At 48.7% G+C, this 22,167-nt stretch overlaps 1 protein-coding gene across 4 annotated transcripts in view; it reads left to right on the top strand.

The window, feature by feature from the left end:
- The window catches only part of Nav1 (neuron navigator 1), a 255,032-nt gene that overhangs the window by 206,524 nt on the left and 26,341 nt on the right, over window positions 1–22,167 (top strand). For 3 of the 4 annotated variants that reach the window (XM_029538188.1, XM_029538186.1, XM_021198974.2), the window contains 12 exons: window positions 8,464–8,602; window positions 8,924–9,221; window positions 10,171–10,861; window positions 11,284–11,718; window positions 12,264–12,305; window positions 13,419–13,567; window positions 15,236–15,406; window positions 16,433–16,485; window positions 17,336–17,359; window positions 17,482–17,559; window positions 20,796–20,879; window positions 21,081–21,192. In XM_029538188.1, coding sequence (XP_029394048.1) covers window positions 8,464–8,602; window positions 8,924–9,221; window positions 10,171–10,861; window positions 11,284–11,718; window positions 12,264–12,305; window positions 13,419–13,567; window positions 15,236–15,406; window positions 16,433–16,485; window positions 17,336–17,359; window positions 17,482–17,559; window positions 20,796–20,879; window positions 21,081–21,192 — 2,276 coding nt within the window. The remainder of the gene's footprint in view (window positions 1–8,463; window positions 8,603–8,923; window positions 9,222–10,170; window positions 10,862–11,283; window positions 11,719–12,263; window positions 12,306–13,418; window positions 13,568–15,235; window positions 15,407–16,432; window positions 16,486–17,335; window positions 17,360–17,481; window positions 17,560–20,795; window positions 20,880–21,080; window positions 21,193–22,167) is intronic. The other variant, XM_029538187.1, reaches the window with a different exon arrangement.

The raw sequence follows: 22,167 nt of genomic DNA, 5'->3' as shown, positions 1-22,167 counted from the left end.
AGCAGCCATGAGCTCAGGGCCTTCATGGAGCACAGAGCATGCATAGCACACAACAGCCATGAGCACAGGGCCTTCATGGAGCACAGAGCATGCATAGCACAGTATAGTGAACTCTGAGAGCAGGAGAGGAGAGAAGAGAGACTCCAATGAACCAGAACCTTTCACTGAGTGTATAGAAGGGCCCACCAGGAGCAAATGTCATCATAGGACAGAAAGCTGGTGGCTGGTGCCCAGTGGCCGGGCTGCATGGCAGAGAGAGATTACTCTGGGCTCTCTTGTGCCCAGAGCAAAGTCCTGCTGAAAGGACCATCTTGCTCCTGCATTGGAGAACTGACTGAGTAAATCTCCAACAAAGCCCAGACCCAAGTGTTCTCCGGAGTCTATGGTGCCTGTTCTACACCACTTGACTGTGGTCCTTTTCAGATATTTAATATCACCATATAATTAAAAACAGAAAGCAAAAAACAAAACCACAAGGCAAAAAAAAAAAAAAAAAAAAGGCAGAAACATGACTAAGGAGGAAAATAGTCAGTAGAAGCAGACCTGCAGATGACCAGGATATCAGAATTAGCCAGTGAGAGGTATACATATTCCTTATAAGTATGCTATATGCTTAAGGACCTAGAAAAGGTTAATTATGTTCTTGAAGAGATAATGGATTTTAACAGTTAATTGAAACATCTAAGAAAACATTTATGGCCTGTGTATCACCACCCCCCAGTAAGGATTATTTGGAAACAAATGACTAGTCATGTCTGTACCAGTCCCAAAGTCACCACCCTTCCTTGAGGTTTTGCATTCCTACTTTTGGACAAGTCAGGAATTCAAGTCCATAAGTGAGCTAAGTGCCTGCTATTTCAAGATACCATATAAGCAAGATAGACGAGATTCAGTCCCAGCCCTCAGAGAAGTTTATTCCACTGAAGAGATGTGCGAACTTCTCTCCAAGAAGAGACACAGCAGGAGAAAAAGGGGTTACAGCAGGAGAAAGGGGGTACAGCAGGAGAAAGGGGGTACAGCAGGAGAAAGAGGGTACAGCAGGAGAAAGAGGGGGCTTCTTAAGCATTATGGGACAACTGTGGAAGACGTGGCGTTTGGTCTTAACCTTGAAGAAAGGCCAGATGTCCATGTGAGACGAACTGAGTTTGTATCCAGATGGGAAAACCCTGGGTCAATGCCTGGATTCCAGAATCTTCATTAGTACCCAAATCATTGCACTTCGAGAGCAGAACCAGATTCCCCTGCAGTGACTGTGTTCCCTAAGATCTAGTGAGATAGTTGGCCATCTAATAGGAGTCTAGGGGAAGGAGAGGTAGGGTGGAAATGGAAGTGTGTGTCGGGGGTACATATTAAGTCAATATTTTAATTTAGCAAATCATATTTCAAGGTTTTGTGGCAGAAATGAATCTGTCTTCTACACTTCCCTGTGTGTGATATCCTTAAATCTGTAGTGGAATTTATTTCTTTAATTTTGGGTGGGGGTGGGGGTGGGGGATATTTTTGAGACAGGGTTTCTCTAAGTGGCCCTGTCTGTCCTAGAACTCACAATGTAGACCAGGCTGGCCTCAAAACTCACAGAGATCTACCTGCCTCTGCCTCCAGAGTGCTGAGGTTTAAAGCATATGCCCTGTGCGTGGCCCCTGTGTCTTATAAATAATAGAAACTCGATGAATTTAACACATCAAAACATGAGTAGGTCTTAAAACCTATTTGGTCAGTCTGATTCTGACTTCTCTGCTCTTAGTCTCCATACTGCATTCATGATGGCTCAGGGATATATTGATCAGTGAGCTGTGGAGTTTTGATTTTACCGTTAGTGGGAAAGAGGCTAATGGTGGGCATGTTAAGCACCACATGCCAGAGAGCTTAGGCTTCGGGTAAGCTGTGGCGCATGTGCTAGGAGGAACGGTGGAGTAGGGCCTCTCAGAGTACAGTAGAGGAAGGAAGGAAGGAAGGCTTACACTGGTTCATGTGAGAGGAGAGGGTCCTGAACCAAATCAAGGGCACGGGATGTTAGGGAGAGATGGACGTTAGAGCAAGAGCTTCCTTTGTTGTTGTATGCTTTGATGACAGGGTAAAACAGGAATCATTTGAAGATGTTACTATTTGATAAAGCACTAGAGAGGGAAGGAAGGTGTTTGTGGAAGGGAGGGTGGGGAGATAGGGGAACAGCAAACGGGGACATAAGTATCCTACCTAGAGAGCAAAGTGTTTACCCCTCATAACTTGTTGGAGCACCCAAGTCTGCACTCTCTGGCAAGATCGTCATTTTTCATTGTCCCATCTGTGTCTGACCCAACCCTTGTGCAGTTCTTCACAGTCGTTTCCTCTTCTAGTCTGAGAGCAGATGAAAGTGACGTGGGGTGTTCCGTAGGAGCTTCTCGAGGCTTCTCGTCTGCCTCAGTTGCCTGCTGACGGTGGTTGGTTGGGCTTGTGAAAAGATTAGATTGTAAAGGAATATTAAAATCTCTCTGCTGTTTTATAACCTGGTGGATTCAGGTCTAGCTTGTTGCTGCCCAGGTCTCTTGCCCCCCACCCTCCCCGAGATCTGCTTGAGAAACAACAGTAAGGAGAAGTCTGGAGACCGAACAGCCTTCAGTGCTCGGTACTGTCCGCAAAGAGAGGTGGAAAGTTTCTCTTTTGGCTGAAAACTCGGAAGGAGGCAGCAGAGAGAGTTTGAGTGAGCACAGGGATTCCGCACGCCAAACAACAGATGCGGTCGCTCTCCGGTATCTGAGCTCTGTGCTCCTCTGTATTCTTTGGGGGCCAGGTGTACATTGCCTTTCTTTTTCCCTGGCTGCCGTGTTCTGTGTGGTGTTTGCTCTGAGTCATACTGTGCTGATGAACTGTGCAAACGCCCCCAAAGATTTCCTGTCCTTGCACCGTAAGCAGTCTTAGGTCTCAGGATGGACCTTGTCCATCCACTTTTCTCCTATAGTTCTTAATTGAACAATAACAACAACAACAACAACAAAATCTTCTAAATGGTTCTTCTAGTCTCTGTCTGATTAGATTCTAAAACTTAAATCTGCTGTTTCTTCAGTGACTCAAAAGCTGCCCACTGGGGTATCTTGTCTCCCAACCCCCAAAAGCAAGCTCTGTTAAAAGTCATTTGGCACATCTTGTAGCTGATCAATTGATATATATTACAACTACCACAAAAGTAAAATGAAAATAAGAATTTTCTCTTAAGTAAAAAAAAAAAAAATCATTACTATAAAGAATAAGAGAAACTGGGTTGTAATGATGCATGCCTTTGATCCCAACATTCTGGGGGTGAGGGGGCAGAGGCAGGCAGATCTCTGCCAGCCCGATCTACAGAGTGAGTTCCAGGCCAACCAGAGCTGCAAAGAGAAACCCTGTCTGGGGGTCAGGGGGAGTGCGGTTCAGGGCAGAGAAACAGATGCCTATCACCTATCATAACCCCAGCACTCAGGAAGCTAAAGAACACCACGAAGTCAAAGGCCACTGTGGACTCTATCTAGGGCTGGCTAGATGGCTCAGCAGGTAAAGGAGCTTGCTGCCAAGCCTGACAACTTGAGTTCAATCCCCGGAACCCACATGGAAAGGGAAAACCACTCCACAGCTGTCCTCTGACTTCTGCATGATCTGTGGCATATAACATACACTGCCCCCCCCATACACAAATAAATAAATATGGGAAAAACCCCATGTAAAGAAAGGAAGAGCTACTAGTGGAGAGAATACTTGGCTGAACGAGATGACAAGTGGGGACTGATCCATGAGCCGTGAAGTTGGACTGGGAGCCAGCACTGAGGCCTGGCAGTGGTGCTGTCTCATTCTCGAAAGTCTGCGAGGTGATAGGATTAGCCACTGTGATGGTGTCGGCAGGAAGACTGCAACGGGAGGGAGGACTGGTTAACCTACAGGTAAAACCCACATGGATTCTCCTCTCCTCCAGCGGCCCTTTCCCTTCATCAGCAGAAGGCCGGCCATCTCTGGATGGAGAAAAACGTGGTGAGGTGGGATGAGGGTGTTCTGGAGCATGGACTTTTCGGTTCTAACACAAGTCAGCTCGGCATTTGAACAAGGGCCGGTAGAGAATCTGTGAAGCTTTGCATATCGAACGTTGAAACCTCCACGCTCCTTCTCCAACTCGGTGTGCGGAACACCAGACTTTTACCCTGCAGGTTAGCGTCTGGAAGATTCATCTCTAGAAAATCTGGCCAACCCAAGAGAACAGTACTTAAGTGACTCAGTCCAGTCATACCTACTGTCCTGAAGCCATGGGTGGCAAGTCCTACCCTGTGTGCACAGAGCTTCCAAACAACAATGTTCCTGCCTTACGCAGGAACAGTCACACGTCATCAGACACACGAGCAAATGTAAAAGAATCCCAGCAGCTATCGCTTATTACTGATTTCTCTTCTTCTGGCCCTCCTCTCTCACCTCACCCTCACTCCAGCCCGAGACAGGGGCTCACTGTGTAGCCCAGGCTAACTAGGGATAACCAATGCCAATAGAACAAAGTACGGTGGCATAAGAATCTGAGGAAAGAGTGTAACCCTCCCTTCCAAGAAGTCTCAGAAAGTCTGTGAGAACTGAGAGAAAATATCAAAGAAAGATGGATTGTTTTCAAAAGAACACTTAGAAGTTAAAAATGTTGTAATAGAAATTAAAAATCTGAGAGAGGATAAACTCCTATGTAAAAAAGTAGCATTAAGACAAACTCAGGACAGCTGGGCGTGGTGCCTTTAATCCCTGCACTCGGGAGGCAGAGGCAGGTGGATCTCAGTAAATCAAGGCCATCCTGGTCTATGGAGCTAGCACCAGGACAGCCAGGGTTACTCAAGAGAAGCCCTGTTTCAAAAGCCCCCACACAAAGAAAAGCTTAAGAAACTCAGGAGTATCATCCTAAAAACCCATTATTTGTATAAAAAACATTCTAGAAGAGACCGGAAAAATGAAGAGAAAAATCATCAAAAGCAAAACTTTGGGTGGTGAAGGCAAGAAGATCAGGAATTTAAGGCTATCCTCAGCTACACAGTGAGTTAAAGGCCAGTTTTGATAACATGAGGCTATCTCAAGAAGAAAAAGAGAAGAGCCAGTGGCTTAGCCAGTTAAGCCAGTTACTTGCCACAAAAGACTGAAGATGAGAGTTGGAACCCAGAACTGACCAAGAGGCAAATGCAGTGGTGGCTCCTAGCTAATCCCAGTGCTCGCTCCTTAGACAGATGCATGGCAGAGGCAGGAGACCCTCCCTCCCGGGGCCAGCCAGCCTACAGAATGCAGGGCAGCCGTCGTCTGAGGGAGCCAACAGCGACTTCCCCAGTAACCTCGTAGAAGAGGTGCTTCATTAAGACAAGACAGGAAAGCCAAACCCGGTGAGAATGTGTAGCTTAGGTAGTTCTAGACATCCGTTATGTGGAGATGTGGCCCCACAGAGTGAGCTCCCAGGCAGACGGAGAGCAAACAGCTAAAGGACAGAGTTGGGCAGAGAATCTAAGAAAACACACAAACGATTACCAGGTTACCTTGAAAGAGAGAAAAGAGAAGAAAGGAACGATGTTTCCTTTTTCATATCTTTTCTTCCAGTATCTGACTCTCACCATAGCATATGTTACTTTTCTAAATTTTTTTAAAGACAAGAAATATGCTTCCTCCAGCTGAGCACTTCAATAGAGATTCTTAAGCCTTAGGTGACAACAGCAGAATTTTCCCTTGTATAACCTGCAAATTTGCTGGGAAATTTCTAACTCCTATATAGCCTTCTCTGATAATTGTAGTTTTGTTTCAATGTAGAGCTTTGGAGGCTGGAGAGATGGTTCAGAGTTTAAGAGCACTGACTGCTCTTCCAGGGAGCCTGGGTCCAGTCCCCAGCAACCACATGGTAGCTCACAGTCTGTAACTCCAGTCCCATGAGATCCGACACCCTCTTCAGGATTCCGTGGGCATCATGCATGCGTAGCACAGACACGCATGCTGACAAAGCACCCATACACATAAAATAAACAAAAGCAAATGAAAGAAAGAGAAAGCTCCCTGCTGCCATCCGGCTCTGGTCTTGTCACAGTGGCCAGCAAGCGAAGGTCCATTCTGGATCCCTGAGCTGCTGCATGCCGTCTTCCATTTCTGCAGAGCCCTTCCACAGAGAGCTGTCCTTGCTGAGGGCCCTTGATTACCAATAATTAATCTCAGATGAAAGATTCAGGACTGCAGGCTTCCTCTGTCGCTGACCTAAGAGAACATGCTGTGAACGTCCCTTTGTTTGCCTGCCAGAGATCTTATCTGAGCCCATAAGAGTTGATAGGACCATTGAGTCAGCACTGATCTTTCCTCAGTACCCTTCTTCTGAAAAAAAAAGGGGGGGGTGCTGTGTGGTGTCTCAACCCTGGATAAAAGGGAGACTTAATATACAACACAGGGGTCATTCAGTATTCGACTATATTTAATGGTAGTAAAATCTAAATAACTTTGCAGTGTTTCCTAATCCCCATGTTTTCTCTGCTGTTTCTCAATGTATTTGGCTAAATCACTACAAAGCAACCAAGCCAAATGGCTAAACCACCCACTCTCTTATTCCCAGCACATGAATTAGAGGGAAGCCAGCTGAAATCCAGTCCAGGCTCATAAATGACTTGTATGTCTGATTTTTGTTCCATGATCTGAAACTCAAAATAAATCAGAAAAGAAACCTATCCCAGTTACCAGCAAATTCGCACGCACAGTCTCCAGCCTTGGACGTGCGTGAAGCTGATAAACAAACCCTTTCTGACAAGACTTAAGAGATCAATTCCAGAAGCCTAAACAGACACTCATATGTAGCGAGCTTATGGAGTTTAGGAAACCCGTGTGGTCAGTTCAAGACTCTCCAGCCAAAGTGAAAGCTAAAGACCCTTACAGGAAGAGCTTAGAGCAGAAGACCTTTGAAGGAAGGTCCTAAGAGACAAGCATGCAAAACTGTGATCACTGCCGAGCCTGGTAGCACAGGCCTGTAATCCCAGCTACTAAAGAGACTGAGGCAGAAAGGTGCGTATCTATCTGTCTGGGCTATATAGTGAGTTCAAAGCTAACCCGGGCAACTTAAGACCATGTTTTGAAATTTTAAAAAAATAGAAAGAGAAATGAAGGAGCAAAGTTACTTGGTTGGGGCTGTAGTTCAGTGGTTGATGACATGCCTAGTCCGTCTAAGCCCCTGAGCTCCAGCCTTGGTAACACACACGCATGCACACCAGTGAGCATGGTCTAACAGAAGTCTCAGCCTAGCATCCACAGATAGATCAAGAAGGTGGTGGACTGCAACGCTGGCTGTTTGGTGTAGATATCTAGAAGAAACTTGCTGTTAAGAAATTAAAGTCCCTGACTACAACTTGTTAACTTAAAAATTGAACTAAGGAAGGATACAAGGACCAAGCTACAAAGATAGCAAGGTCTAATTAAGTTCATTTTGAACATAGGCCTAGGGCTCCAGATACAGATGTTTAAGAACAGATGTTGGACACATCTCTCTTCAGTATATTCCACCTGATATATATTTTTAAAAATAGCCATGCACTGGTTGTTATTCAGCAGGAATATGGCCCTTCTACCAGAAAAGCAGCATGCTTTGGAGCAGAACCCAACTCCAGGGGACAAAGAGATGGACCAGGTCTGAAAGTTCTAGAAAAGAGACGTGTGAGTTGGAGAGAGACGTCAGCAGTAGAGAACTTACCATGAATGCAGAAATCCCTGCTGGCTTCAACCTCCAGCGTGCACAAACAAACAACGATAAAACCAGAGAAGTCTTTGCCTGACCTCTGTTACTAGGTATAGAAAGTCTCAGAGGCCAGCACTCGGGATTAAAAGCAGAGGCCAGTGTATGGACATCCTGGTCTACAGAGTGAGTTTCCAGGATAGCCAGGGCTACACGGAGAAGCCTTGTCTTGAGAAACTAGAAAACTTTTTTTTTTTTTTTTTTTTTTTAAAGAAAGTACAGGGATGCCTAGAAAATATATCTAAAACTGAACAGAAACACAAAATTGTTAGGTTGAGGGCTATTTATTGGAATTGGTTTTATATAATTAGATGGATCTAAGAATGCCTTATCCGTTGTTGTTGTTAGGTGTCTCGTGACACACTGCGCATGTGCAGGTCAGGAGGCAGGTTATGGAGTCGGCTCCCTCCTCTCACCTTTATGAGGATTGAACTCTGGTTGTCAGGCTAAGAGTACACGATTTACCCATGGTGCCATCTCAACTGCCCCTCCTCATCTTTATAACGTAGCTTCCTGCTAAGGAAATCTAACGCTGTCTCTTTTAAGTACCAACTGCTTCTTCCTTTTACAAAAGAAGACCAAATTACAAGAATGTTTAAGTCACGCTTTGAATTATTGGCCAACCCAGAACTAACCCTAGACTTTCTTTTGGAAGAATAGTGTAAAACCATTCATCAGGCATATAAGACGCTGTTTTGAGCCCTGGCTTCAGTGTTAACTGCTCACCTCTCTCCCTCTTTGTCCTGCAGCTGGGATGAAAGCAGCTCCATCAGCAGCGGGCTCAGCGATGCCTCCGACAACCTCAGCTCCGAAGAGTTCAATGCCAGCTCCTCACTCAACTCCCTCCCAACCACTCCCACTGCCTCCCGCAGGAGCTCCACTATAGTGGTACGTGACTTTGCAAACCTCTAGACCCCAAGGTCAAGGTGAAACACAGAATCAGCCAGGAGGGACCTGCATGGAGGTGTAGATGTCATAGTATTTTGCCACCCCACTTATCTAGAATGATAGATTAGGGAAAGAAAAGTATCCTAGAGATTAGATAATGTATCTTCTCTCCTGAACCCTAGGGATGGAGGGAAACCCTAGTTGATTTTACGTTATGGGATAATCAAAGCCCATTTTGCTCTCGTGTTTACCCCTACTCTCCCTACCTCCCCAAGCCCCCAAAGCGGCTTGCTTAACTCTGCCTTTCCTTCTCCTCATTAGCTACGCACAGACTCAGAGAAGCGCTCCCTGGCGGAGAGTGGGCTCAACTGGTTCAGTGAGTCAGAGGAGAAGACCCCTAAAAAACTGGAGTACGACAGTGGTAGCCTGAAGATGGAACCTGGGACTTCAAAGTGGCGGAGAGAGCGACCAGAGAGCTGTGATGACGCGTCCAAGGGCGGAGAACTGAAAAAGCCCATCAGCCTGGGACACCCAGGGTCCTTGAAAAAGGGCAAGACCCCGCCGGTGGCTGTCACCTCTCCCATCACTCACACCGCCCAGAGTGCCCTCAAAGTCGCAGGTGAGACGGGATACAGGAGGAACAAGGGGGAAGACCTTTCGTGGATGGTTTTCCTTAATAAACACAAACCTCTAGCACGATAGGAAAGGTTTGCATTAGTGCTTTAATGCAGTGTCCTTTCTGGCCTCTAGGATAGTCCGGTGAGTTAGGAAAGACAGATGTTACTATTTTACAAATGTGGGAAATGACTCAGGGGTCAGCAGGCTGAACTGCAACCACACAGCTGATAGACTGAACAGGAGGCAGTGTACCAGGGACAGGTTTGACCTCTCTCCAAATGGCCCCCACAGCTTCTTCCTTTCCTTCCCCAAAGCATACTTTTTAAGCATCTCAAGAAGGTCCTCCTGAAGTAATAGAAGGAAGTACAGCCAGGCTTGGTGGCACAGTGCTTGAGAGGCAGAGGCAGGGACAGGAGGAGTTCGAGGCCATCTTGGTCTGCAGAACGAGTTTAAGGACAGTCAGGGCCACACAGAGAATCCGTGTCTCAAAAAAGACCTAAACCGCCGAAGAGCCGCAGCAGCAACAGAACAGAAGCACATTGATTGCAGGCTAGCCCTGTGGGTCTCTTAGAGCTCTAATGGATATTTCCCTCTGGAGTCTACACATTGCCTCGTCTGATTCATTGCAGCCCCTCCTTGTCCCTCCTTGACCAGTTAGTTATTAAACATACTTCCTTCTTGATCATTTCTGTGGTCGCCTCTGCCATTTTAACCAAAATAAACTGTCCTGCAGAAAACAATAAAAATAAACTAAATGAAAAGCCTGCTTCCTCCCTCAGGCCCTCTGGCAAGAAGCTGTATCCACTTTTATCCAATACCCACTTGCCCATATTTAGGCCTCTAGATCTTTATAATGTATAGACAATTGTTCCTTTTCCCCTAGAGAGTAGACGAAGTGTTTTTAAGATATCATGATAGCAACCTCTCCTCTCTTTCCTGCCCTCTTTCAGGCAAACCTGAAGGCAAAGCTACAGACAAGGGTAAGCTCGCAGTGAAGAACACTGGGCTACAGCGCTCCTCTTCCGATGCTGGCCGGGACCGGCTGAGTGATGCTAAGAAGCCCCCCTCGGGCATTGCTCGGCCCTCTACTTCAGGATCCTTTGGTTATAAGAAACCTCCCCCTGCTACTGGCACGGCCACTGTCATGCAGACCGGTGGCTCAGCCACTCTCAGCAAGATCCAGAAGTCCTCAGGGATCCCTGTGAAGCCGGTGAACGGGCGCAAGACGAGTTTAGATGTGTCCAACAGTGTAGAGCCCGGATTCCTCGCCCCTGGAGCACGGTCCAACATCCAGTATCGCAGTCTGCCCAGGCCAGCCAAGTCCAGTTCTATGAGTGTGACTGGGCGTGGTGGACCTCGGCCTGTTAGCAGCAGCATTGACCCCAGCCTCCTCAGCACCAAGCAGGGTGGCCTTACACCCTCCAGACTGAAGGAACCTTCCAAGGTCGCCAGTGGTCGGAGCACTCCAGCCCCGGTCAATCAGACCGATCGGGAAAAGGAGAAGGCCAAAGCCAAGGCTGTGGCCCTGGACTCAGACAACATCTCCTTGAAGAGCATAGGCTCCCCAGAGAGCACCCCCAAGAACCAAGCAAGCCACCCTCCAGCCACCAAGCTAGTAGAGCTGCCACCAACCCCTCTCAGGTACGCACACTGGGCAATGTCTTCCTCCCCTGTGTCTCCAGCCTTAAACTAGATGTGTCGTGGCCTATCCGTTGCGTCTCTAGATCTTTGTACGGATCCTTCCTCTGTCTTCTGTACCATTTCTTCTCTCTGTTTGAAAACTCACCTTGTCCCTACGGTTTCGTGTCACCACTCTATCTTCAGTAACCGTGCATATGATTTTGCTGTTTATCTGCACGTTCCCCGAATGCACGCGTTGTCTCCCTTCCGATTGAAGATGCTATAAGTCAGGTGTTGAGTCTCCTTCCAGTTGGTTTATCAGCAGCATCAGTGTAAACCTTTAGCTGGATAGGCAGCCAGAAAAGAAGGGAACTAGAAAAAGATTGCCTGTTGCCCTATAATTTGTTACTCTAAATATTGTATTTCATCTTCACTCCTCTCAGGGCCACAGCTAAAAGCTTTGTCAAGCCACCCTCGCTAGCCAATCTAGACAAGGTCAACTCCAACAGTTTGGATCTACCATCTTCCAGCGACACCCATTCTTCCAAGGTCCCAGATCTGCATGCTCCGAGCTCATCAACTGGGGGCCCTCTCCCTTCTTGCTTCACCCCCAGCCCAGCACCTATCCTCAATATTAACTCAGCCAGCTTCTCCCAGGGCCTGGAGCTAATGAGTGGTTTCAGTGTCCCAAAGGAGACCCGCATGTACCCCAAACTCTCAGGCCTGCACAGGAGCATGGAGTCCCTCCAGATGCCAATGAGCCTGCCCAGTGCCTTCCCCAGCAGCGCCCCCATCCCCACCCCACCTACTGCCCCATCAGAGGAAGACACAGAAGAGCTGCCCTGGAGTGGAAGTCCCAGGGCTGGACAATCGGACAGGTATGTGGTGGAGCCAGAGCTGAGCCTGCCTCAGACTCACGTGGCCATTAGCAGTTCCCTCCATTGCGCGGCTTGATTTTTGATTCTTTTTTTTTTTTTTTTTTCTTTTTTCACATTTTAAATAATGTAATTCCTTTGTAACTCCCTGGGAAACGTACAGTGTCTTTCTTTTGGTCTTATCTTGTACACAAGGAAAGCTTTACAGAAAGTTAGGACATCTCCGAAGACTCATCATTAGTTTTGTTCATCTTCTAACTTTTGCTTTTAAGAGCAAAATTGATTCTGTTACATCATATCCTGATTCTCACCTTCCACATTTGGACATTTTAAGCAGCTAACTTGTACACCTTAACTCCTAACAGGAGGAAAGAAAGCATGTACAAATACTTCTCAAGTTCTGAATCAAGAATTTGATTGTGACCGTCTTATTATTTGTTCATACAGACTTTTATAGTTTGCTGTCCTGTCCCCAGAGGGTAGACCCTTCAAACTTATGCTCCCAGACTCCAAAATGGGCTCACCTGCCTTCCTCTTTCTCTCCACAGCAATCAGCGGGATCGGAATACCCTCCCCAAGAAAGGGCTCAGGTAACCCTTAAATGTGTGGGGTTTCGTTTTGTTTTCCCTAACATGTATATCCAAGACTCCTGGCCTGTTTAAAAAAATTCTAGCTGGGTGGCACACACCTTTAATCCCAGAATATGGGAGGCAGAGGCCATTGTGGTAGATTCCAAAAATAAATAAAATAAAATCCCAACCCAACCGAACCTATGGCCCCATGCAGGAATTTAGTGGCCTTTTTAGACAGGCATTTGTATGCGGTCCTAAAACATGCCACCCAAGCCCACTGCGAACTCACCATCAACTGTGTTAGCTTTTATAGCAAGTCACTCTCTGTGGTGTCAGGAAAGAAATGAATTTGCACACAGGGTTCGTCTCTGTCTTAGGGTTTTACTGCTGGGAAGAGACACTGTGACCTCAGCAAACCCTTATCAAGGAAAACATTTCATTGGGATTGGCTTGCAGTTTAGAGGTTTAGTGCATTATCATCAAGGCAGAAAACAGGTTGACGTGCAGGCAGACATGGTGCTAGAGGAGGAGCAGAGAGTTCAGCAAGCCTTAGAAACCAAGTGAGCCACAGTGGGCCTAGCTGGAGCATCTGGGACCTCAAAGCCCACCCCTAGTGACACACTTCCTCTAATGTCACACTCACTCCGATAAGGCCACTCCTAATAGTGCCACTTCCTGTGAGCCTCTGGGGGGGGCGGGCATTTACATTCAAACCACCACAGTTGTCCTATGTGACCCCCACCCTATGAACTGCCTCGATGCAGTTCATCCCCTCACAGGGGACTTCTGAGACCACACGCATAGGCAAGGGACAGGGAGTGTGGATCCTCCACTGTCAGATACCAGTGACTTGCATACATGGGGACATGTGGCACCTGCCTGCACGTGGCACCATAGAGCCCTGCTTGGAGTTCGAACGAATTTCTAAAGCCTCTATCCATTCTGTCCCCTTCAGGAGCTCTCAGGGGACAATCCTGGGTTGCCATCCCTTGCCCTGACCCATCCTCCTTTTTCTTGTCCCTCTTCCAAAGTCCCCTCCTATCCCTAGCCTAGCTTAGCCATCCCCCACACAGCCAAGCCTCTGACGTCACTTGTAGCAGCTCCCACTGAGCCCCTCTGCTACTTCTTCAGGTACCAGCTTCAGTCCCAGGAGGAGACCAAGGAGAGGCGGCACTCCCACACTGCCGGTGGGCTTCCGGAATCCGACGACCAGGCCGAGCTGCCATCCCCGCCTGCGCTCTCCATGTCCTTGAGTGCAAAGGGCCAGCTTACCAACATAGGTCAGTGTCTACGGTCATTCACTGTGGCAAGAGATGAGGCGGGGCTCACCCTGCAAAGTAAGAGAGGCAGCCAAAGAGCTAGGCATATTTGGCTCCAGTTGTAGTGGATTGCTTCCCGGTGCCTCAGTTTACCGACCCAAACTAAAGATGAAGGCAAAGTGTTCCAAGATCTTCAACTGAAAGGTTGCCCCTGGGCACAGCTATAGGGTCCTGATGGCAACAGAGGGTCTGAATGACAACCAGGACAATCCATACACTAAGGCCCTGAGCTTCAGAAAGTCCATGCACAGTACTGCCATGGGCAGCTGCTGGGAGGGCAGGCAATATCAACCTATAGGTTTGGTGAGCCAAAGACACACAGGGTTGTTGATTGTAGAGTGAATTCTGTCTCCAGAAAAGTCCAGCTTCACCAATTGCTCTGGCTGAGCCGTGGCTATCTCAGCCCTCAAGGCAGACTGACTAAGACACGCCCTAGACACGCCCTAGACATACCACACCCTCTTTAAAGCCTTTGGAGAGAAGGAAGTGGCTCTGTGACTCAGAGACGGGATGGGAAAACAGGCTACAGGAGGAGGGGCTGGCTCCAGCTCAGGCGCACACCAGCTCTGGTTCTGGGAAGCACTGTGCCAGGACTGGTTTAATAGGAATCTCTTTAGGACAAGTCTGGAATAGACCTGCCATTTGCTTGTTGTATCTCTGAATCCATCTCTCCTCTCAACTGAGTTTGGGGGAAAAAAAAAAAGCAGGTTTGGGTTTTTTTGTTTTTTTGGTTTTTTGGTTTTTTTTTTTTTTTGGTTTTTTTGTTTTTTTGCAACGAGGGCTTCTGTGCAGGGACTGTGGGGAATTTTAGGAAAACTAGGAATGGAGGTCCTTTGTGCCTAAGGAAGAGTCATTTGGCTTCTGTGGGCTTATCAGCCTATTTTCTGTCTCCATTAAAGGCCAAACAAAGAATAAAAGCCATTCATGCTGTCGAATGAGGGACTGGGCTAAACAGTAACCATCTTACGAGTTCCCGAGGGCCAAGATAAAGGGGGTGAATTCTTCTCCCCAGGTCTTTATAGGCAGGGAGGGTGGACATCCACAAACCTGCATGGAGGCAAGAGGTCAGACAGGGGAGTACCACAAGGATCCGGACCCTGAAAGGCATCCATCCAGCAAGGGGAAAGTGGGGCTGGCCTCTGGTTGACAGATTTCACAGCTGTGGATTCTGTAGCCTCTCTCAAGCCTGTTCTGTCTCCTCACATGGATCTGAGTCTTGGTCTGAATTCTCAATCCACTCCTAAGACAGCTTGTGTTTTCGAGGACCACGCATCCCATTTTCATCAGCACATCCTGGTGATGTGAAGGTTTCGGGAAAGTGGCCAGGCCCCCAGCCTAACCTTCAAAAGCAACCACTCCAAGACAGACAAGCATTCAAGGAAGGTCCTTAGTACAGAAGCGGAGTCCTTCTCCATCAGGGCCCAACCTTCCCAGGAGGGGCCACTCCTAATTTCCAGCTGCTTGCACACCCCCACGGCCCCACCTACTGCTCCTTCCTCTCCTCCCCTCTTCCCATTCGCCTTTCAATGACTCCTGCTCCGTCCCCACGAGGGACCAGAGAGCTGATGACCCTGCCTCTTTTCCTGCCTCCCCCTCCCACACCCCTCCCCCTCCCCTCTGTCCTTCCAGTGAGTCCCACTGCGGCCACCACGCCGAGAATCACCCGATCCAACAGCATCCCCACCCACGAGGCGGCCTTCGAGCTGTACAGCGGCTCCCAAATGGGGAGCACCCTGTCCCTGGCCGAGAGACCCAAGGGAATGATTCGGTCAGGATCCTTCCGAGACCCCACGGATGATGGTGAGACTTCGTGCCAGCGCGGTTCACGCTCATCCCAGCTCTGCTGGGTCCCCTCACCCACCGCCACCTCCACTGCCACCACTGCCACCACCACACACATACATAGAATTCACAGGACATCAACTTGGGCCATTTCAGTTCTGTCTTCCCATAACTTTGAAGGGTCTGGGGGCCCAGAAACCTTGGGTGGTGCCACCTAGCACTGGGGTCTGGGGATGGAGCATCTGTCAGTGGGGCCCAGGGAAGGGAAATCGAGGTTTGGAAGGGTTGGATGTGACTCCTCAGGTGCTCTGAGACTAGAGCTGTCCTCCCTGTTCTAAGAGTGGTCTTTCTTCCCCACAGTCAACGGGGACAAAAATGGTAGCTCTTAAACCCATACAAACAGCTAGGCATCTCAGTCCTCTTTCTAGAATGCTCCAGAGACTAGCTCCCAGGCTGGCCCTGGGATTGTTGGTGTTAATCTGGGTGTTAATGGGAGACCTGGCCATGGGTTTCAGGAGACCTCCATTAGTATTCTCAGGACGCATCCCTGATATGTGTGGGTTCTGCTGTGTTCACCACTTATTTTTTTCTCCCCACCTGAGTGGTCCGCAGGCTCCTAGACTAGCACTGCAAGGCCGAGGAGAGGAGGCCTGGGCTGAGCAGCTCTGACAAGGAACTCCTCCCTTTCTACAGCTTAAAGTGCTCTTTCTTGGCTGAGCAGACGAGATGCTGACTACCCATGAAAATCTCCTTTCCCTCTCTCTGGACCCCCATGCTCCTCGGGGAGGTTGAGCGAGGGACCACCAAGGCCCAGGCCGTCAGAGAAAACAGATGAAAGGGGAGGCTATCTGTATTTAGGACCATGTCCTCAGATTCTCGCCTGCTGTGGGTTGTTGGGATATGAACTGGTGCCCTGTGTTATTCTCTCTGTTGCTCCAGATGCCCTCCAGAGTCTTGAGTCCAGACTCCTGCTTTAGGCCCCTCCCAGGAACTTCTGGGCCCTGGAGCCCCCTGCTAACCTTCTGTGTTCTCCTTCTCTTTCAGTTCATGGCTCGGTGCTGTCTCTGGCCTCCAGTGCTTCTTCCACCTACTCCTCAGTAAGACCATCAATGTCCCTTCCCCGTGAGCCGCGCCCCCTACCACTCCACCTAAGACCATCAATGTCCCTTCCCCGTGAGCCTAGCCCCCTACCATTCTACGTAAGACCATCAATGTCCCTTCCCCATGAGCCGCGCCCCCTACCACTCTACCTTCCCTCAGACCTCCTTTGGTTGGGTAACTGGATGGGGATGGGAAACTACCATCCCTACACTTGCTGGCCATGGGAGTGGGCGTAGGGGGTGGCACCTAGAGCTTGGGACACTCAGATGAGTACCTTAGGGCCTCTGTTCTTTCTGGCCTTGCCACCAACTCCCAAGCAACTCTGGTGTTTTTCCCCCTCCTTTGAAAAGTAAAGTTCTCCTTGTTACAGCCTCCTTTTTCTGCCATGGGATTTGGGGAGTGTTTCTAGCACCCAAGATGAATAGGTCCCCAAGACTCTAGAGACCCCAGTAATGCACAGAATTGACCAAATGTCTACCGTGGGGAACTACACGTAGCCTTTGGCTCTCAGATCTCTCTCGACTCGTAGGTTTGTTTTGACCTTCATTGTTTCCTCCATCATGGTGCTAAGAGACAAGGTTTGCTTTCAGACCAACCAGCGTCATTCTCTAGCCTTCTCGGCAAGGACGAGGTAGGCTAAAGAGAAGCACCAAAGAGGAGCCAGTACTTAAACCTGAACGTAGCTCTGAGGAGCCAGGGCCAAGAGGCAGGGGACTCCCCTCTCTGCATCTGTTAATCACGCTTCTTCCGGTCTCTGCCCTGACATTTGGGCCCCGGTTTCCGCACCTCCGTAGTAACCACCTGCTTTTTCTGTCTCTCTCTCTCCTCCTGTGCCCACTTCCCCAGGCTGAGGAGAGGATGCAATCTGAGGTAGGATACAAAGCCTTTGTCTCTGCTTCTTTAACAACTACCGCACACTCCAATCTCAATCTTAGTAATCTACCTCTGCCATCAGCAGCTTGTCTCTCTCTCTCTCTCTCTTCCTTTCGCAGCAAATTCGGAAGCTTCGTAGGGAGCTGGAATCATCCCAGGAAAAGGTGGCCACCCTGACATCTCAGCTGTCTGCCAACGTGAGTACCCCAAGCAGACCTAGCTCCAGTTAAACCAGGCAGTGCGGGAAAGTGGTCTGAGAACTCTAGGGAGCAGGTTTAATTCACAGCTCTACAGTAGAAGATTTGGGGACTGTCCTTCGATTTTTTTCTGAGCCTTCATTAGGAACCATTTTTCCCCACCTTAATTAATTGGTATGGATGCGTTGGTGTCTGGTAACCTTTGACCTTCCTAAAGAATGCAGAGACTGGTGGTTCTGCAGGGAGGCAGAAACAACCTTGCCATTGGCCATGGACAAAAATAACAATGCATTTTAATTACCAAGCCCTCAGATTCTTTCTACCACCCTAGGGTGTGTTTTTTTCTTTATTGATGCCACACAACTGAACAGGCTCAGAGCCGGTTATTAGAATTCTGTCTGGGGACCACGAGGCCGGCCGGCTCAAGTCCAACTCCATCCTAGCACAGTTGGCTCTGCCGCTATTCTGCCGTTGATCCGATCTGAGCTTCCTTCATCTTTGGACCCAACATCCATCATTTCTGCGTCTAACCCACCCCCGTAATGGCCACTTAGAGTGACTACCTTCCTCCAGACCTTAGTTTTTCTGTTCTGAGAGATGAGGAAGAACAGAGCTACCTCATCTAACTCCACTGTGGGCAGTTCCTCTCCTGTGACCAAATTGCAAACAGAGAACATAAGAGCCATTTTCTCCCGTAGTTGTAAACAACAGCTGAGCTGGGTCTCCATGAGCTCTCCAAGTGTTTGCACAAAACAACCACGTCTGCAGTTTCTGCAGCACTTTCTCCTCTTCTCTCTTCCCTTCCTCTCTGGGGAGCTCAGCTCAGGCCTGAGCCTAGCCTTGGAATCAGGTAGAGTGTTCACCGAGATTTTGCATGTTTCCAGTGAATTTCAGCAACAGCTCTCTTACCACATTGGCTGTCGTCTTTATTCTTTCTCCCAAGTTCTCAGTTCATAAGTCGTGTATTGACTGGTTTGCTTGAAGCTCATATCAAACTTCAAATTCTCTGGGACCAAAAGAACTAGAACAGAAACAAGAATGGTCCTGTACCCCACCCATCAAGGCGAGTGGCCTGCACACCCTTGGAAATTCATATCTGGGAGATGTTGGAGGGGAGAGGTGCCAGGGAGGTGTTGAAGAGCCAGGGAGGCAGAGGACATAATTATGCCTGATTCACTTACACTGCAGTCTGTCAGCCATCATGGCTGTCAAGGCTGGGCTAGTTCCAGAGAATGAATTTAGAGGGTGAATTTTCTTAGGACGGGAAGTTCCATTTGGCCAAGAGAAAACAAACTAAACACCCAGTTCTGGTGAGTTCTGAATCCAGAGTCAGGTTTTTGCCAAGGGTCCGAGCCCTTCCCTTCAGTGGGAGATGTGATGCCAGGCCCCAGAGCTCGCCTTGGGATCCCTGATGTTGAACCAAACTTACGCCATGTTGGATGGGACAGCCAAGCTGCTGAAGTTGACACACTTGGCCAGGAAGAGGCCCTGATCACTGTATTGCCGCTACAAAAGGGCCACTTGGCCTAGAGTCCTACAGGCACCCCACCTAACCTGAGATTGGCCTTAGAGCAAGGTGCCACGGGGGAAAAGAGAGGTAGGAAAGAAGAGAGAGGAAAGGCCAGTCCCTCAGAGGGGGAGATGTGTATGTCGAAATGTGTGAAGAGACCAGGGCATTATAGGCTCTGAGTAGATTTTCAGGGACTATAAACTACCTGCTGGCTGCGTATGATGGTATAGTAAACAAGATTGAAATTAAGAAGACAGAAGATGGAGGCTGGAGCGATGGCCCAGTGCTTCAGAGCACTGGCTGCTCTTGCAGGGAACCTGGGTTCAGTTCCCAGCACCCATGTACTGGTTCACAACCATCTGTAACTTCAGTTCTAGAGGATCCAGCACCCTCTTCTGGCCCCCATCAGGCATATACATGGTGCACAGATATACATGCAGGTAAAACACCCACACAAAAATAGCATTTAAAATTAAAAGAGACAGAGATGGAGACAGAGACAAGGAGAGAGACAGAAGGTCCAAGAAAGATGCTCAGAGGGCTGGTGAGATGGCTCAGCGGGTAAGAGCACTGACTGCTCTTCTGAAGGTCCCGACTTCAAATCCCAGCAACCATGTGGTGGCTGACAACCACCCATGTCTGAAGATAGCTATAGTGTACTTATTTATAATAAATAAATCTTTTTTAAAAAAAAGATGCTCAGAGCTTGCCAAGTATTTGCCTGGGAGCCCAGGACTCCGCAGATTTATAGGAAACATGGAAGATATGGCCTCTGGACTTGTAGGCTCCAAGGCACTGGTGAAGTTTCATTTGTTGTTCAAAGAAGTAGGAGTCAGGGAGGGTATTGCAGACACCACAGGGCCTGGGTGTGAATGACCTGCCCAAAGCCTTCCTCCTCTTGTTACAAGGGTTACAAGAGGACCATTTGCTGCAGTGCTGTCACAGGGGCTGTTTATCCATCCTTGAGTGGTCCCCTGTCTGCTCCTGTACCCCATTCCCTTCACCTTTTCCTATACCCTTTGCTTCCAGGAGCTAGCTAGAGGTCAAACCACTGGGGACCTTTCCCCAGCCTGCTTCCCCCCCCCCCCCCCCACACACACCCAGAGATCCGGAGTTCCCACAGGATCTAGCACCCTTTCCAGTGTAGCCCTGCCCCCTAGTGGCCAAAGTGGAAAATGCCCTGAAGTGGTTTGCCCAGCTTCTGGCCTACACCACTTACACCCCGCTAGCCCTTCCAGAAAGAAGGCATTAGTTCCAAACCCAGGGTGAGATAAGAATAGGGAGCCATCCAGATTCAGGGGCAGAAGAGCTAAACCAAACAGATCCTACTGGAAGGTCATTTTGTGCCACAAGAGCTGGCCCTATGTGGTGGCGTTAAACCAAAAGCCGTAAGATCCAGAGGCTGTTGTCCTCCCATTAAGCCGTCCACCCACCTACCACACAAAACAGGGAGGGACTTTACCCCCGCCGATTTCCCTAGCAGCTCCTAAAGCCTGCCCCACGCTCTGCGCTCTGTTATTCAAGAAGCTTGCTCTCTCCAGAAAGCCTATCTGATTCCACCTCTTCTGCCCATTGGAAGTCAATATGTTAAAACCACCCAGTGTTTTGTTTGCATTGGTCGGTCAGCCCAGAGATGTGGAAAATCTATTAAACCACTCCTGTGCCAGCCACTTCCCTCTTCTGCAGCCGCAAGCACCTTAAGCTCTTCTTTGTACGTTTGTGTCAGGCTAACTTAGTGGCCGCCTTCGAGCAGAGCCTGGTGAATATGACATCCCGCCTGCGACACCTGGCAGAGACGGCCGAGGAGAAGGTAAGAGGCCCATCGTCACCGGCCATTCTCTCACCGATGGTGAGACCGGGGCTGGTTCTCAGCCTGCCTGTCAGTACAGTGTCCCGAGCTCCACACTCCTGGTTCCTCTGCCTTTCCGGTTGAGAGCAGTAGAATCCTATGCCCCGTTCCCTGTAAGCATTTATGCTGAGCCTCTAACAACACAACCATCATTTCCTGTAGGACACCGAGCTGTTGGATTTGCGAGAAACTATAGACTTCCTGAAGAAAAAGAATTCTGAGGCCCAGGCTGTCATCCAGGGAGCGTTGAATGCCTCAGAAGCCACACCCAAAGGTAGGATAGCAGCCAGAGAGCGAATGGAACTGAAAAAGGACAGAAGTGGGTGGAAGGAAGGTCGTTGTTGGGCCCACAACACACCAACTTTCATATCTACTTTCTAGAAGGCGAGAGTCCTTAGGTACTCTAAAGTGTGATGTCTGGATACCCAGTGAGGGGTGTCCTGAACATGACCTCATAACTCCTGAGGATGAAGGCAAGCAGAGGAAACTTGTAATCGCCACAGGCCTGCTACACTCCCCTCAGCCTTTAGACCAAAGCCAAAGACCAGTCAAAGGTGTCTCAACAGGGTCTCATCATGTATCCCTGATTAGCCTGGCACCTAACCCCCTGCTGTCACTGTCTTCCCAAGTGCTGGGTCATGGGTGCGTGCCACCCAGTCCAGCTCAAGGCTGTTCCTTTTCCTTTGTTTTTAAATGTTTACTTTTTTTTTTTTAATAAGGTTTTAAACAAGTACATATCCTATGTTGAATATCCCTCTGCCCTCTCCTTTTCCCTTTCTCAACCCTCTCCCTTCCTGTTACCCTTCCCCCTCCCCTAGAGAGGCTTAGTTCTGCCTTTCTGACACATACATGCCCCATACTTCTGTATATTCATGTACAAATCTAGGCACAATTGAGAGAAAGTGTGACACTTCCTTTCCGAGGTTGGCACAAAAGGAGTTAAATCTTAAGTAAAGGTAGTTTCAGAATAGCACAGGTATGGCGCGTCTACATACCAGTGCAGGATTTTGTTTGGTCATCATTACTCCAAGGAGCAGTCAGCCTGCAGTTCAGATGAGGTGTCAGAAATGATGGAGGTCCGCGGGGCTTGGTGGGGAGAGCCTTGCTGTCCAGCAGTCTGTCATGCTCTGCTATAGACGGTGAGGCCTGTGAGCCAGAGGTGCAACAATGAAAAAGTCCTGAGGTCCATCCCCAACACAGCACAGCACTTTCTTTTTTTTTTTGTTATGGAAATTCCCCATTGAACACA

This window comes from Mus pahari, chromosome 5 (assembly GCF_900095145.1).
Source record: "Mus pahari chromosome 5, PAHARI_EIJ_v1.1, whole genome shotgun sequence".
NCBI classification, from domain to species: Eukaryota; Metazoa; Chordata; class Mammalia; order Rodentia; family Muridae; genus Mus; species Mus pahari.
The sequence above is the reverse complement of the archived record's forward strand: the minus strand, read 5'-3'. Positions and strand labels throughout refer to the sequence as shown.